The sequence below is a fragment of the Chinchilla lanigera genome, unplaced genomic scaffold, assembly GCF_000276665.1.
Source record: "Chinchilla lanigera isolate Chin_1 unplaced genomic scaffold, ChiLan1.0 scaffold00009, whole genome shotgun sequence".
Lineage (NCBI taxonomy): Eukaryota > Metazoa > Chordata > Mammalia > Rodentia > Chinchillidae > Chinchilla > Chinchilla lanigera.
Genome location: NW_004955410.1, coordinates 18,711,792 through 18,729,820, shown reverse-complemented (window position 1 = coordinate 18,729,820; position 18,029 = coordinate 18,711,792). Strand labels below are relative to the sequence as shown.

The 18,029-nt window shown below is 36.0% G+C and overlaps 1 protein-coding gene across 1 annotated transcript in view; it reads left to right on the top strand.

The window, feature by feature from the left end:
- The window catches only part of Agmo (alkylglycerol monooxygenase), a 168,634-nt gene extending 152,004 nt beyond the window's left edge, over positions 1-16,630 (top strand). The window contains 9 exon segments of the mRNA XM_005415288.1: positions 5,738-5,805; positions 7,896-7,937; positions 7,940-7,985; positions 8,061-8,115; positions 11,298-11,382; positions 11,385-11,431; positions 12,972-13,085; positions 15,241-15,378; positions 16,550-16,630. Coding sequence (XP_005415345.1) covers positions 5,738-5,805; positions 7,896-7,937; positions 7,940-7,985; positions 8,061-8,115; positions 11,298-11,382; positions 11,385-11,431; positions 12,972-13,085; positions 15,241-15,378; positions 16,550-16,630 — 676 coding nt within the window.
- Positions 16,631-18,029: the final 1,399 nt, after the last annotated feature.

Here is an 18,029-nt window from a genome sequence, read left to right as displayed (position 1 = left end):
AAAAAGAATTATCATTGAAAAAATAATTTCTAAAAGAAAAGTTATTTAAAATATTTTGGTGCTGATGCTTTCTACAACAGCACGAAGTGAATTTTTAAATTTTAAATTGGTAAAAAATTGTAGATATAGGTTTTTCAGATAATGTAGCATAGAGTATATGATCGTGGAATGATAGCATGGAAAACAGTTGAGATCAATTCATAGTAGGCATGTAATTAATTTAAGTACAGCATGTACTTATTATCAAATTCATAGCAAAATTATTCCATATGGATCACTTAGCTACAATGGGAATTTCATTGATATTTTTCGTTTTTAAGTCATTCAATTAAAAAGTAGAATGCAAGGCAAGTAGATATATCCAAACTTCCAAAATCACCTGAAGAGGTACGAATTCTTTGTTTGTTCTCTCTCTGTCTCTTTTTTGAAGCTGGAGGTTGCATAAACATTTACTCAGAGAATAGTTCAAAGTTCAAAAGATATCTTCAAATGAAGATAGTTCAAAGCACTGAATAGATAATGACCACCAGAACTGAGCACCTCCTTCTTCTGTCATACAGTTCTGTATTTTGTGGTTTTTCTGTTTAGTTTTATTTTTCAGCCCCTTCATTTTAGGTGTTTACCTTTGCTGAATTTATTGGAACAAATGTCATGTTTGACCAAAGATTCCAAACTCAAGTTTTGCCTCTGGCCTTGGGAATAACTGTCAGGTTCACTATGTAAGACATATTTCCCCCAACTTCCAAATTAGAAGAATAAAATTGTGCAGTGTTATCCTCATGAGCTGTGATGGCCTGGCACACAGGAGGACTTCCATACTCATCAACCAGAATTCCTCAACTTCAGGACCGTGGACACTTGGGAACAGACCATTTTTACTGTGGGGTTATCCTGCTGAATGCAGAATGCTTAGCAGCACTAAACCCACTCTCCACTGGATGTTAACAGCATTTCCCCACTTCTGACAAGTAAATTATCTTCACAACCCAAATAACACTGGAGTCTAAGTAAAATCAATCTCACTGCTATGGTGTAAGGGAACAGCAACGTGCACTTATCTCATCTCCTGAGTACAATCTTGTTGAGAAATCACTAGGTGTAAGCAATGTTGTACGTGCTGACAGAAACATCAAGAAGGGCAAGGCACAATATTCTCCTCATTTAACTTGCAACAGACCATGGAAAACAAACATAAATAACTAAGACATGGAAAGGAAGACATGAGGGTTAATTAGGCACCAACAAGATTTCACACAAAGGAAAAATAAATTCTCACTGGAAAAGGCAAGCAAGATACTTAGAGAATGTGACATTTAAGAGAATATGGTCTTGAAAGAGGACTAGGATTCCAACAGGACAAGTAGAAAAGTAATATTTTTGAGGAGATGAAAGAGGCATTGGAAATCACTTTCTGGAAGAAGTGTGCAGAGCCTTGAACTCCAGTGGATATTACTGAGTTTATTTACAAGGAGTCTCTCATTTGACTTCGTTTCTTATTTGATGGAAGGAGAGGTGTGTGCTTAGCATGCGTGAGACCCCAGGTTATATCTTATCACAGCATTTTAAGGGAGATAAATTTCCCAGGTTTTTTACAACCCTTCTCTCATGCGAGTGGACAGAGTGGCGGCGTTAGAAAGAGGCAGGGAAAAGCTGATGTCTATGTATTTCCCTCATCTTTCAAGCAATCTAGCATCTTATTATGCTGATGATCCAATTTTCTAATTTAAAGTTATACCTGATGAAAGGATATGACACAAAAAGTTAACACTTCTGCCAGAGATTGTGGAGGGAGAAATAGGAGATTATAACTCATTCAACAAATGATCCAGAACATATCGAATAAGAGGTTAGTCAAAGGAATTTAGGAAGGTAGAAGAACATTTTTATTTTTTATTTATAAATTTATAATGATGTTTTACAAAGAAAAGTGCCTTCAGAAATTATCGTTGTTAAAAACCAATGCTTTCAAGAAACATAAGCTAATAAAACTATTTCATTTTCTGGTTTTGATATTTCAGTGATTAGCACTCACCTTTAAATGATATGGAAAATGACAATACAATGTGAAGGAGAAGGACCAAGGAAATAATCTAAAGTCATCTTTATTTAGGGCACGGGTTCTTAATCTTTCAGGCTTTTCATTCCCTTTGGATATCTGTGTTAAAAATGCTGTTTCCTCCTCAGAATAACACGCACAGACACATACTCACAATACAGAGCAGTAAATTTCAAGGTATTTCTGACTTTAAAAAGCCTGTCCATAGCTTTCCTTTTCACTCAAGTTCTTTAGATTATAAAACCCTGATTAAAAACAATTCCTGACTGAAAACAGTGCTTCAGAGGGTTAAGAAGCATAAAGAGGGCTAAAAAATACCAAGCAGGGCAATTTAGAAGCCAAAATTCCCGGAAATTTTCAATATACCTGGAATAAGTTTTAACTGATATGTAGTCAAAAAATATTTAGTTATCACTTCCTATTAAAGCGATCACATACTCCCAAAGCTACTGTACAGATTCAATACATTTTAAGTTACTCTTATTTGATGGAACATTGCTACATGTCTTTAAAAGCAATATGATGAAAAAATAGAACATCCTTGCATTAAAATTCAAAAATGTTAGGGCTTTTCTAAAGCTTTAAAACCTGGGTTTATTTAATCTCTCCAGCCGTATTTTTTTACCCTTTTTTATAATAAAATGTTGGTCTAAATTATATCTAAGCCTTCTCTATGAATTTTATATTTTAAATTAAATCATTTCACTCTAATAAATTAAGACAAATAAAAATCCTTTGTTAAAAGTTAGAATAGCTGCAATTATTCCCAGAGTAAAATATTTTTCAGGAAGTGATTGCAAGCTAGATGTGGTTGAATTGCTAAATGGCTGAATTTGCAGAAGTGGGCGATAATTAAATCGTTACGCTCAACTCTTATTAAATATTAATGAATTCTCCATGACTTTGAATCAAAAGTGTTTTCTACAAGAGAGGTTCTGACCCAGTTGTCTGAACGATGAGTCATCCCTCACTCTGAGGTGGTCTTCCCCAGCTCCAAGGTACTCATAGGCACTACCAGGAAATTTAACTGTGGTGGACTGTGTTGTACTTGGCTTTTAACTAAAAAAATAAAAAATAAGAAAGAAAGAAAAAGAACTTTCAATATTGATATCATAGGAGCAAAGGATTTTCTCTGAGGAAAAGGGTTTGACGTTAAAAAAATAATGCACTCAGCCAAGGTTCCAGTCATCTGAATGCACTCACCATTTGTGTGGCTTTAAATCTGGCTGCACACATACCAGACCCAAGGATCAGAAGTGCATCTGGGTAACAGAAGCTGGTCAGCGTAGGCCCCTCCATTCCCCTTTGTTGTTTGTTTTTGCAACACATGTTAGGCACCAAAGAGACAAACAAGGATAAAATGGCTTTTTCCTTTCCCATGTGGTTCTTGGCCAGAGACACAAAGCCGCAACCAAAGCATTGAATTTCAGTGTCCTGGCTGCGGAGGGACCCACTTTCTTGCTCTCTCCCTTTTTCCTTCCAAGTATTTTCCCACCAATACAGAATAATGTAGTACAATAACATATACGGTTATTACTATATCACTCCTTCCCAATTCCCTGTCATTAAACTCTACTGTGAGATAACATCTTTTTGCCTTATTTCCTAAGAATACAGTCTGATATAAGACAGCATTCTATACACTCAGTGTTTTAAACTGGTAAATTATATATATATAATATATATATATTATATATATATATATAATATATATACACACACACAAATAGATTTTGATGTACAAATGGGTTATGTTCCACAGATTAACGGAAAAGTTTGCTGTTTGAAGTTCATAACATCTTTCTCATGGGAAGAAAAGAAATCTTAAAATAGGTGGATAAAATTCAACATTAAAAAGGGTAGGATGAGGGAGAAAGGAAGATCTAGGTCAGCGTGTAGCACATTATATCACAGATTCCTCTGCAAACAGGTATTTGTCTCTGTTCCAGAACAGAAACTTAGAATCCCTTAAATCACAGTAGCACAGCAGAAGACAAAGATCATCTCTTTCAGGCATCCAGGGAAGAGCTCATGGAGAGAGCATGAAGCACCCGTGCTACGGAATGAGGTAGCATGGCTCTGTGGCCCTTGGTCACCGTTTCCACTTCAGGAGGGTAGAGCGGGCCACAAGCAGATGGCGCTGGGACCCCCCCAACTGCTCATAATTTGACCAGTTGTAAATTAGATGTTTTAAATTCAAAGCTTGCTAAACAAATTAAGCCCTGGTAAAGAGATTTATTTTGTAAATCTCTTATTATTTTCAGTGGCTTAATGGACATTACTACGTAATTATGTAGCATAATTTATTTTGTTTAAAATTTTAACTTAAGAATTTCACCCATTTAGAAGAGAGTATAACAGTGTAAACTTACATGTTTCTTACTTAACATTCAAAAATCAAGACTCTGATATACAATCTGATTTGCATTTACAACAAAACTTCTTTTTTATTTTTCCAACATAATACAGCAAATATCTGGAACTCATGTCATATATACTTCAGCTACATAACTAACTGTATAGCCATACAGCTCTAAGCTGTGCAATTTCACACACAGTGACAATACCATTATAACTCCCAATAAAAATAACACTTTCACCATTGTCTGCAAGCATCATTTAACTTAATCTGTGTGTGGCCTCTAAGTGGAAAATAATTCTAAAAATGAATTTTAAAATGTCATAACAATATACTTATCAGTGGTAGAATTTAGCAATTATATTTTCATTATGAATGCATGAAAGCAAAATATTCTTTTAACTGCCATGGTTAACAGATAAAAGTAATGTATTTTAGATTAAAAATTGCTCACTATTGATCATGCAGTGCAGCAAATATCTTACATATGGCTTCTACTTTTAATTGACACTGACCTGGCTGCTATAATCCCAAGAATTTGTGGATCTGCAATAAAGTTTTCCTCATGGGAAATATTGAGAGAACTTTGAAGTTAGTGATCAGACTTTGAAGAGTTTTTCATTGAAACACAAGGTCTTTCAAAATATTTCACATTGAATTATGCTTCTGAGATGGAAAGTTAGATGGTTCATCCATAGGTAAGAGGCATTTTGGGATAGTATCTGAATTAGAAGGATCACCTCAGTGTAATAGCTTCTGCAGTAAACTGTTTTTACATTACTGATCACAGGGCAAAATCAGCTTCAGGAAATGAATGCAGCACTTTGTGTTCTTTTCCCCAGTTATTTTCTGCTAACATAAATAATAAAACCCATAATTTTAAGGCCAGAAACATAAAGTGCCATGAAACCTGTTGGAGTAGACCTTGGCAGTAGTAATATGTAAATACAGTAATTTGTAATTCTCAGAACCACATTATTATGCAGTTACTGTTGTTATTTCCATTATATAGATGAGCAAACTGAGTTATAAAAAGCTGTCTTTCCCCCAAGAACACAGAGCGATAAATGGATGTCAGGGAATGGAACTGACTTGTTGTAGCCCTTTACCATGCTATCATACTATCATACGGTCTCTCAATGGAGTTAGGAGATTCTCTTTCTCTTTATATGAGCTCCAAGTGGTGGGGAGACTTCATCATGCTCTGATGCTGACCTTGAATTTCGCTGTATCTCATAACCCATGTGGGTTTTTGATATACCAGCGTATGTATATGTACTTAATGATAACCATGTGTACAGATACTCCCTTTATTTTAATCGGGTCATCAATAAACTTGTCCCTTAGGAACCTATTCTTAACACTCCTAGCCATGATAAGAGTCAGCACAGTCAGCACAGAAATTTTAAGTATATATGCTGCCAAAAAGAGCACAGGTGAAGAAGTTTTTAATTCTTTTTCTCTTCATTTTATTAAAAATTATATTATCATGCCTTAGTTTCATCAAAACCACCCACTGTAGTCAACACACACTGTACAGATTTAATTGCTTAGTTTATACCTGGCCAAGACATCTCCATCCACAGCATACTCTGTGCTGTAGGTGGTAGCAAATTTGTTCTATCTGGCTTTTGGATTGTCCTTCTTTTTTTATCTAAATCTCTATTTAGCTGCTGTAGAAAAATGACTTAACCAGTTGAAGTGATAACATTTCATGTCTTGATGGAGTCTGCTGAAGGCAGCTGAAGATTATTCCTGTCTGCAGGTAGGATCTTTGGTCTTGAAAAGTATTGGGATTTGAGGAGAGCCAATAGACAAGCTCCCCTCTCCCGCCTACATTCTATGCACAAATGCAACCTGAGCTGCATTTCTCTGAGAAGAAAATCTCCTGTGGCTTGTGCCTAATGTTGGAAAACACCAATAAGCGGTGACAGAAATGTTTACTTCTGTGGCTCTCAGGGTCTGTGAAGCCTGCACATACCAGCATTATTTGTAATAGAAAGAAAAAATAAATTCAAATGTTTATCAACAGTAAGTTAGATAAATTATAGACCGTTCAGGTAAAGAAGACTCATGAAGAAATGAAAGTGTCTAAACCATTGCTTTGTGCAGTATCATGAATAAATGTCAAACCATGTCACTGGAGAAGAAAGCCAATAATAAAGGAAGAAGCACTTTTGTTTTGTTTGTGTAAGTCTCCCGGCTTCACAGGCAGCACTGGAGCGTTGCAGCCCACCTTCCCGATGGGGTATGTCCTTTTCCCACAGCAGGGAGCAGAGCGTCTCACTCTGCTATGGGCAGAGGAGAGGGTCACTGCTTCCAGAATCAATGCTCACCATCCCAACCCCAAGGGAACAGTTAGTGAGGGAGGGGAGAGGTCAAGGCTGTTGAACACTTGTGCTTTCCTCCATATTAAAGGCAAAAGAAGGTGCAGAGAACAAGTCCACATCAGCAAAGAAATTGTTGCTACAATTCCTGTGTTTACCTGCACTTTCCCACTTATGTTGCTTTAATGTCACGCTTTTTCAAACACAGAATGTTGACATTTTGGGAAGCACTTTGTTGTGGAGGCTGTTCTGGGCATTGCAGAGTGATTAGAGGCCATTAATAACCTCTCCTGGCTGTGACTGCTGATAATGTCCCCAGAAGTTGTCTGATGACTCCGGAGGAGCAAGATACTCTGCCATCCAACTGTGAACAATAGTTTGGACCCCATAGGGCAATGGAGTGTGAATCTGTGTACCTAATCTCCTTGCAAAATTGCACTGACAGAAATTGTGCTTTCTGTCCAAGCTTCACGTGTATGTTTGTATATATGGAAAATATGTAAACAATTGAAAACAGATGAACCTAGCTGAATTTGTTGGAATGGTAGCTTAATAAATTACTATTTTTAGATTTGCAATCACATTGATATGGTTATGGTTACTTAAATTTTATAAAAATGATGTGAAATGATGCTTATATACTTACATTAAATTTAAATTGTAATTTGTGTATCGGGAAGAGGAAAATATCATACATAGTAAGAGTTATAATAACCAACAGTAATTAACATTTTATTACATCTTTTATAATTTAAGCCTTGCTCTAATTTTCATACTGGAACAGATGCAGAGAAAGTGGTTAGAGATGTATTACATCAAAAATTAAAAATAAAAAATCCTTATTTCCTATGTTTTTATTATTTAATTTTAAATTATTCTTTAGTAGCATTGAAAAATAATTATGTAGATTTATCTCAGTTTTTTTAAACTGAAAATTTATGAGAAAAATGAATATAGTATTAAGGAAACATTCCTTTTTTCATAAAATTAACTGAAAAATAAAAGTATTAATGACAAACATTTGCTATTGTCAGTTATAAGAAGTTTCCAGGAAAATGATTAGATTGCTTAAATTTTAACTCAAAACCAGGGAAAGATGTTTCAAAAAGGATAACTTCATTCTTTGAAAATTATTTTTAATTTTGTCCTGCAGGCAGAAGGTATTATTGCACAGACAAAATTTTTGCTGGCATTCTTATATTTGGGGTAGAATTTTTAGTATGTATGAAAATAAAAGCATTAAGTTCTTTATTCACAAAAAATTAAAAATCATTTCCTTAATGTTTATCTTCCAGGGACATTTGAAGTGGAGAACAAGAGTTGTACATGGTCTAATACATCTCATTAATACTTTTAAACCACTCAAGTTGTAGGTAACACAACCGGTCTTATTCTTTCTGAATTTATGTCATTTCACTAATCTTATGATTATGAGAAAAATTAGTTATTGAAGAATGGAAGTGTATTACATTCCTGTGGGAAAAATGCTGAGTGTAAAAAAAAAAATGGAAATAACTTTGCTATTCAAGAAAAGCTTGGGTCAAATTAGGCAAAATATATTAAAAAACAACTCGTTTATATGAATTTTCAAAAATGTCTTCTACCTGTAACAAAAACAGAGTGGTTCTTTAGCAAACATATTCTTTCTCAAAATAGACTTTAGATATATTTGAGTATTCAGAAGAAGTAGTTGCAACATGCATAATCATGCTGACCCAAAAGTAAGTCAAATGTTTGTTTCAGATCTGCACTGGTTAGAAATTCAGCATGAGATCGTCAGCCTCGTTTTCTTGCACCTAAGTGTCAGGAACTATTAAAGCTCAGTTAGGTCTGTACATTACCTCACCTGCTAAAATTTGCTGGACTGGACCAGTTTTCTGGTCAACATGTGGTATTAGTTGTTCCCTGGCTTCCAAGGTTGGCACTAGAGAAATGAGAAATGTTTGTGAAGCTCGAATATCAGACCATCACAAAAACCCCTGGGGTTCAGGTCTTGTTAATGAGAAAAAGATAAGAATGGTCAAAAAGCTGAAGAGGTTACTCAGCAATAGCTTGTCAGGGGACAGACTACAGCCTTGAGGGAGTGATAAAATTGCATGTCACGTTAGGTGTTCTGTGTTTTTATAGAAAGTTGAAATAATGGACGTGCTGTACTTCTATGAGAGGCACTTTGTAAATAACACAGCACAAAATATTTAATGTCACCATTATGGACCACTTATGGGGTAGTAGCTCTTTTTATTTTCATATTCTTGTGAAGAAAATTGAAATTTCTAAGATTTAAATAATGCACCCAGGTTCATGTAACTTGTCATTAACAAACTTAGCCAAAGAGGATTGCAGGACAAAGCTATAACTCACTGAATTTGACCTTCATAATTTGCTACCTGTATATGTAATAAGTTGTAATAAATTCCCTTCACATTTTAAGTGAAAGTCATTTTATCTCCTCATAAATCAAGAAAAATGTTGATTATCTCTTATCACTCTTTTCAATGACACGGGACTTCTTTCTGTAAAGTTATCTAGGTTAGATTTTACGAAGGATATGGCATGTCTATGAGGGGAAAACTAATGTATATTCTTAGGTACTTTGTAAGTAGTAAGCTTTTTATAATTGACACAAAGCTAAAATAATAGATTTAAAGCTACTGTTTCTTCATTTGATGAAGGGTTTATCAACTTAACGTAGAGATTAAAGAAGAAATAGAAAAATTGGTCTCTTTGCCTTAAGGAAGTGCTTTCAAACGCAGTGGACATGCGAATTATGGGAGGATCTTACTAAAATGCAGATTCTGTTCAGCAGGTCTGAGGTCTGGCCCACAATCCTATGTTTCTAGCAATTTCTCAGGTGAAGCCTAGGCTTTTAGTGGATTGTTAAATCTTTCAGTGCCATGTACGCTTTTGCTGAGGACAAGGGGCTCGGGTTTGAGACAGAGTAAGAGATGAATACTGTATTCAGAGGGGGTTGCACAAATAGTTGGATGATTGTGGTTTGGAGAGACACAATACTGAGACAATTAGAGTCATTTATGAGCCATTGCTGGATTTCTATTAGACTAATTCTCTGGATCTCTATCCATCATATTATCATTTCCTTTAGCATAGTAATTGTCATAAATGGATCCAAGCTTTTGTGTCCCACCAGCTCACTTACGCTGTCAGAAATATTGTCTGCAAATTATGATAAGTAAGACTGGTTGAATGTACAAAAATCTATTTTTATTCTCACTTGTATCCATTGTATAAAGCAAAATGTCTCACCCATCTTCTGAGTATATCAAAAGGAATTTAAGATGGCTCCAACTAGTGAGACATTTTTTTTTTGGTTTGTTATTATGCATACATCATTCAAGTTCCAAAAGGCATTGAGAATTGGAAAATAAGTAAGAAAAATTATTTAAAAATGTTACCATGTATTTTTCATGGCTTGTATTCAGACTGATAGAAATTAAATTACAGTTAGTTCTCAAATTAAAAAAATCAGATAAGTATTAAATGTACCTGTACCTCCTAAACATATTAATTTTTGTATTAGTATTAGATCAAAGTCCCTGGCTATTCTCTAACATTTACCTTGTTCTTTAAATCTACTCCAATAAATTCTGTATTTTTTCTTCTTTGCTTTAGATTCCTATTTATAATGTTTCAAACATTTGAAAATACATTTTGATGAAGCTAACATTTTAACTTCTTCCAGAGATAACAAAAACACCAGCAAGACCACAAATTCTAAGAGCCAAAACTTTTTTCTCAGTTAATGCACTTTCATAATTACAACAAAACTTACATTTAGTATCTATAGCTAATGGGCAAACCTTAAGACTAGATTTCAACCTTGGAACATTATCTGAACATATGTATGGCATGCAGAGCTAACTTACTAATAGCCAACTATATTGAGCACTTATGTGTAGGCAAATTCTTAAAATTCTATACATGTCAAATATGTTCTTTAAAGAATATGGATTACTGCTATGAGAATCCAGGAAAACTTTTCCCTCAGTGAACAAACTTTTCCTTTCTATTTATAGGTTATAGACTATATTAATACTCAGAAGAGTACTATCCAAAAAAGCTTTCAACATTTTTGTTAATATGACATTTTGATTATAAATCAATAAGTAGGTAACAGATATTTACCTTTTAAATGTTTGAGTAGACATACAATCTCTGTATTTTCAAGTTTAACCTTAATATCCTTCTAGCAAGTATTCAGAGAAAATGTCATTTAATAAAGATATTGAGTGCAGAGTCTACTGATTAATTTCTCCTAAGCAAAGCCTCATAACCTGCTTTCACTATTTTGCTCATTTTCTAATATATTGCTTTATTTTTTAATTTCAGAATTATAATTTGATTGACTTCCTAAATATTGAAAGGCAAACACTTGAAGATGCATTGAATATGTGGAATGAGTTACATATTAATCTGAATTAACCTAATTGCACATAACATAATTAAGGAAAAGATATGTAAATTAATTGAAAAGTATTTTAAAATACCCAGTGAGTTTTTTGCAATTTCACCTTATTTTAAATGAACTTTTTTCTAGTTCCATTATTTATTTTACATATGGACTATGTTCAGGACCACCCCTGAATTCTTTCATAAGTTTTCTGTCATATGTAAAGGACCAGGAAGGATCCAGATAAACTAAGCCTTGGGCTGAATGAAGAGATCCCAGGAGTAGAGTTCATGGAGTTGGAGATAGTGACTTACCTCCTATTTTGGGTATTAAGCCTTTCTTATACTGTACAGAAATAGCTCAGTTCATGAACATTTTTGTTCACAGTTCTTGAACAGAAGTGTTTTGCAAAATTTTGTTTCTGTTCATGAACTCAGCATCAGGTTACAAACACAACTACACACTCTTCCTTAGAATTGAGGGACGAATTAAGTTTGTGAACTGAGGCACCACTGACGATAGTACGTTTATGTATATTTTTAAACAGGTGTTCACATACTCAGGTGTTGCCCGTGGTGTATAACTTCAGTTCACGTAAGGGGGTGAAAAGGAGAGCTGCAGTCTTTCCCCAGAGCATAGTTGAGAAAGCAGAAAAAGAGAGAGAAATTATTGTGTCTATTCAAACCTATGGCAAGAATTTTTGTGCAAAATGGAGTTTCACAAACTCCTGCGGCTCACACGATCACTCTAGAACACCAGGAGAGAAGGGAATCTATTCAGTCTGTTCTTGGTTTCATGCAAATGTAATTCCCCGAAACAGGAGATCTAAACTCATATCAAGGTAATGTTATTCTTTCGTCAGTCTACCTGTATTCATTTAATAGTAGAGTGAAACTCTTAACTACAAAAATCATGTTTAAAACTCAAGTATTAAATTTAGAGATTTAAAATACAGGAAATCAATAACATTTCTCTTCTTACCTGAAGTCCTTTTGTGAAGAAGAAAACATAATTCCTTTTCAGTACTTTAGGATATATGTTATACATTTTTATCAAATAAATATCATGAAAGAAATACAACATCAATAAGAAAACTCTTCTTCATTTAAAGGATGATGCTATGCAAAAAATTAGCATGATATTTTGTAGGAATAACATGTTTAATTTGCATATAATTATTTTACAAAAATCCTAACTTTCCCATATTTTATATTTACAATTAATCACATAAGTCACTTTGATATAGATGAAAATAACTAGCTTATTTTAGCTCCAAGAAGAGTACTAAACAATGCCTTTTTTCTTTCTTTAATAGATAAGGCAAATTAATAATTTAAAGATATATGAATGCTAAAGTTCACAATATCAAACTACAAGCATAACATTTTTGTATTTCTGGGAAACTCAGTGGTTTTGAAAAAATTGCTTCCAACAAAATACAATTTCCCCTTGAGGCATGATTACCTGCCCTGATGAATCACCTTCCTTTATATTTTTATTTTTCCTTTGATAGAATATTGTTCACAGACATATTCTCAGATGAGAAAAATCAATGTTTTGGCTATTGTTATTAACACACATTTGTAAATCAATTCTTTGTTTTTAGACAGGCTAAATGATAACCATAGTGCTTTTGAAATAAGAAACAAGTCTCCTAATTTACAGATATTGTTTATCCAAAATAAACTGTAGAGTCTTTTTGAAAAACATGGCAAATCCTTTTACTTATTATTCATAAATTCCTTCACCTAGAGGGAATTTCACTGGGAATAAGGTCTAGAGCAATGTACTAAAGGACCAGCTTTTTTCTGGTCTACTTAGGTTACACAGAAAGAAGTTCATTTCTCATAATCTGCATCCCAGTTATTAAAGATGCATATAGTTATACAGTTCACCCTGATGCTAGCATTTTATGAATAGATCTTTGCAAATACAGTAGATATTCATTTAAAATACAATATGAAAAATTTCGCTTCTTTTGTTTGAAAGTGAGTACAAACTCCCCATAGCTCTAATCATCTCTAAAATTATTTATTTTAATTTTGGAAACATCTTACATTTAAACAAGTAAATCAATTCTTCTTGCTATTAAATGTAAATGAATTAATCACAGCCAAAGAGCTGTTTTACAGAATGTTCATCAAATGGTATACTCTAACTGTTAGTGATAAAACATAGTTTGCCACAAATTAGTTTAGCTAAAATTAGAATAAAAGTACTTCAGATGTCACATACGATGTTTGGAAAAGAATAATTTCCACCAATTTCAGGATATCCACATTCATTTAGAACATAGCTTGATAGAGTGATTTTAGGGAATTTTCCACATACGACTTACACCTTCTATTTTATTTTTTCATTTCTAAAGTATTCCAAATATGCAATTTCTCTGATCCTGATTCAAGCATAAGAGCACTAGATTAGGGGTTAGTTTAGGTATAAATATCTTGAGAGTCACTTTTTGTCCACAAAAGAATACCTATACTTGCTATACTCTTGAAAGAAACCAACAATAGTAGAAGATATGTAAAAATGACCTATACTTGCAAAATGATAAAAACGTATTTTTAAAAACATTTGTCTTGTTTTATAGATCTGTTACCATTTTACATGAATGTATTTGCAACAGTTCAAAGAGATACTTGAAAACCAGTAAGGTAACTAAAGTGGGAGTAGGTGAAGTAGAAAAAAAGAAATGCAGAAGTGATATGAGAAAATATGAATATGCATAAGAAATATGTACCTTATGAAGTAAACTCACTGAGTCAGGAATATTAAGGGTTTCACATTAATTCCATATGAATAATAGCTACAGGGTTTTCCTTACCTGCAGCAAGGTAGTGGTTTAGATGAACCTATTTTAAAAGGCATACAGGGGTTCTAAAATTTTTGAATAAAATATACCTACTATCTCTTAGAATGCACAAAAACCTAAGAAAACCCCAAGAACACTGAAGAGCAAAAATGTTAAGAAAATCTGAATGCAATAAAGAAACAGAGACCTTGACAGCTAACCTTGGTCTTCTAAAAGTTCCTGCTGGTCACAATCTTAAGTGATAAAACTAAGAACTTGCATAAATTAGATAAGAAATCAAAACTCAAATGAAATTACAAAAATCAAATTACTGAATCACTTTCAATGGGTGGGAAGCAAAATAAGACAAAACATAAACATTAAAAGAAAAAAAGATTTCCTATGTTGCACTTGTCTTTGAAGAAGCAGAAAAAAGGAAGGTGTTCTCTGAGAATGTTTAACTACAATCAAGCCCTCACATGGATTTAGTGAATATTTATATCAACTATGGGTCAAATAAAGCCTGGATTGTAACAGAAAATTCCCCTCTAGCCAGTATATTTCAGTTTTTTAGTTACCCACAAAGTAGTTCCTGTTGCAGTTCTGGTTGCTTCTGTCTCCTAGAAACAGCTGGTCACAGTGATGCATTGTGGGTCACTATGGTGCGTACTGTAGGACACAAAGATAGCAAGCACTCTGTATCTGTACTTCCCCTTTGCAATCCCATGAAACCTTCCTTCCCTGAGCCTTTGGGCCTGATATTTTGGGAATGATCACATTCAATGCCTGTCAATGCAAAATAAATCTGACTCCAAATCCTAGGTGTCATTTCAGTGCTTGCCCTTGCACATAGTGCATAATCCAGGAGGACCAACTGTACTGACCTCTTCGGTCACTGCTCATAGCCTTCACAGAAAGAGCAGGGTCCTCTCCAGGTCCTAACAGGAAGGTGCACCCTCCAGACTTCTCGAGCCCCCTTGGAGGTCTGGAGAAGGATTCTTAGCTCCCTCCTGAGTGGCTCACATCAAACTCAACAGGGAAGAGGACACAGTCTGTCTGTCTGTCTGGTCTGTCTGATTGTCTGCCTGCCTGTTTGAGTCTGGTAAGATTCGCATGACACCCCAGTTAGTCTGTCAGTCCTGCTCAGCTCAAGCAGAAAGGCAGTCTGATCAACTCTCAGTAGTCAGGGCCACCCTCAAGGGGGAAAAGGGGTGGAATGTTTAACCTCTGAGTGGCTACTGAATGAATGTGTGAGTGGAATGACAGCATAAACCATAGGCCGCTTCATCTGTGCAGCAAGACCAGGAAGCACTGGTCTCCGTGGCTGACTGGGTCTTCCTGTGTGGTTCCTTGATGATTGACACATGGCATAATGGAGAACTTGCACTTTCTTTAGCTAAGTTGCGCCCAAGTCCCTGTGAGGGGTGCAGCCAGGTGGGCATCTGAGTGGCCTCTTTCAGTGGTACCTACCCTTTGTCTGTTGCTTCATCATCCAAGGGTATGCAACATACACTTAGGGAGCCAGAAATAGGAAAGAATTATTCAAAATCCACAGTCCCTTACTGCAGGAAAAAGGGCTTTTACAGTCAAAACTGAAACCAAACTGCTCCCTGAGTCTCAAAGAAAGAAAGAAAGAAAAAAAGAGCCCCATTCTTCCTGAGAATTGCATCTTGACAACCTTGGCAGCCATAGCAGTTACTGCCAAGTTTCACCCACTCCCCATTCCCCCCAACCTCCACCCTAGACTTGTCTGCTTCCAGCCAATTGAACCAGCTCCAGTTCCATCAGTCATTGCCTGCATTTGGTCACAGAGGGTTCCCTCCTGGATATGCACCTATCCTGATCAGATGACTGCCAGCAATTCCTTCTGAGTTCCACATTTTGACTGAGGAAAAATTGAACTCTCAGCCTCAATGAATGAGTTGCCATGGCCTTTCCCAAAGTTCACCCTACCTAGAAGTATAAATTCAGCCAAGCATTTCCAAAAGACATGAAAGCAGGGAGATAAAAAGCCCATGAACCACTGCATCCAAGAAATCTGATAAAAGAAAATCATCTGATGTCTGTAAAAAAAATACAGTCTGAGAGATGAGCCCACCCTCTGGCTATGAGTTACAAAGGCTATGGACACACACACACAAGTAAATGCTCCCTCTATCTTTGAAACACAAAGTAACCTGACTATCCTGGCCTACCTTAACATAAACTTCAACTCACACTGTCAGGCCTGGGTGGATAGTCGAGACCAAGCACTATCAAACTGTACCCCTAAGAACCCATGGTCATTGCAAAAGTTCGGAGCAAACCTTTAACTTTTCTGGCAGACAATGGATCAGAACTCTCTGCCTTCAAAAGTTCCCTCTGTCAAAAAGTTACCATCACGTGGGCAACTTGGACTCTTGCCTCTCACCTCTTCTGCCAGGCACAAACTTGTAGCATGGGAGGGCATCTCACCAAACATGAATTCCTGTATAAGCCAGCCCCTATACTGCATCTGGAAAGAGACCTCCTCTTTAAGTTAGAAGCAATCATCTCCTCTGCACCAAGCCAGTCAGCCTTTTTCTCTTTTCACCCTGATCTTTCAATTTTGACTGATCCCCAACAGGAAGATGACACCTGCATCCACCTGAGACAGGTAACTGCAATCTTGCATTCTGAAAAATCTTCTCACAGAGGTGTGAGCTAAAGACTTGTCTCTGGGCCTGGCCATCGAAAACACTGCTTCACTGTGACCTCCAATGCTATCAGATGTCACAAGAAGCACAAATAGTCATCTAGTCACACATTAGCTGCCTAAAATAATATGGGATCCTGACAGACTGTTAATCTGTGGTCCCTAACACATATACCCTTTTTGGACTTTTACTCAATTGTCACAAGGATCTGGGAACTCTCCCACTATTTTGGAGGAGGCCCAACAACAGATCTTGCCAAGTTACCATCTCCTTCTCTCTAGAACAGCACATTACTCTGTCCTTTCCAGCTCCATGACAGTCCCCTGAGGGAAAAAATGAGGTTTCAAAACCACAAAATATTTATAGACTGTCAAACTGCTAAAATACACCTCTCCTGCCTATAAGGCCAGTTCAAGATCTCCAAGCTTTGCCATCCCGATTACCCTCCATTTATGTTGCCTCAGTCTTCTGCTACCCACATTCTGCTGGTACACCTGCCTGAATCTAAAAAGTGCCTTTTTCTGCCTTTGATTGGCCACTGTCAGTCAGCCCTTTTTTACCTTTAAATAGAAACACCAGTTTTGAACTCAAAGATTAGCTGACCTGTACTCAATCTCCCAGAGATTCAAAAATTTATTTACCCTCTTTATAAAACCCTCACAACTGACCTTGTTAATTTCCTAGCACAAACTATCATAGCACATCTCATTAATGACACCCAAGCTGCCTTCAGAAAAGGCACAAAAGTTCTTCTGAAATATCTGACAGAAACAGGTTACAGGGAAGAAACTCTGGCAATTTCTTGGAGCTGCTGGCTTCTATAGAATCTGGATCCTTGAGTCCACAAAAAAATGTTGTTTACTCGGACTGTCAGCCCCTGGGAGCACCCAGTGACCTACCTATGCAAATACTTGGGTCCAGTATCAAAGGGCTGCTTCCCCTATTTGCTTTCTCACTCTAATGGGCACTATCCTGCTGATCAAGAACACTGAAAAACTCACCTTAGGTTAGACCTAAGTATCCGGTTGCCATATGCTGTACTGGACCAAAAAATGGACCTCTTGACAAATGCTGAATACATCCTGTTTATGGATGGAAGTAGCTAGATAGGAATGGGGTCCAACAGGCTAGATATGCTGTGGTCATGTTGGATAAAATTATTTGGGCCAAAGCTCTCCTGCTACTGCTTCCTGTTGCTGTTTGTAAACCTGCTACCAACAATGCCAAATCTGTACTCCTAAGCCTCCTTTGAGGATCCAATTGAATGAAACATCAACCCCAGCCAGAAAAGCTTTACCTGGTACTGCACAAAGATCCTTCTTAATCTGAGTGAGACCTGCCCCCACCATATGTTCTGCAAGCTCAAGCCATGCATTGACACTCATTTCCGTGCAGCCAGCTCTGGCGTTA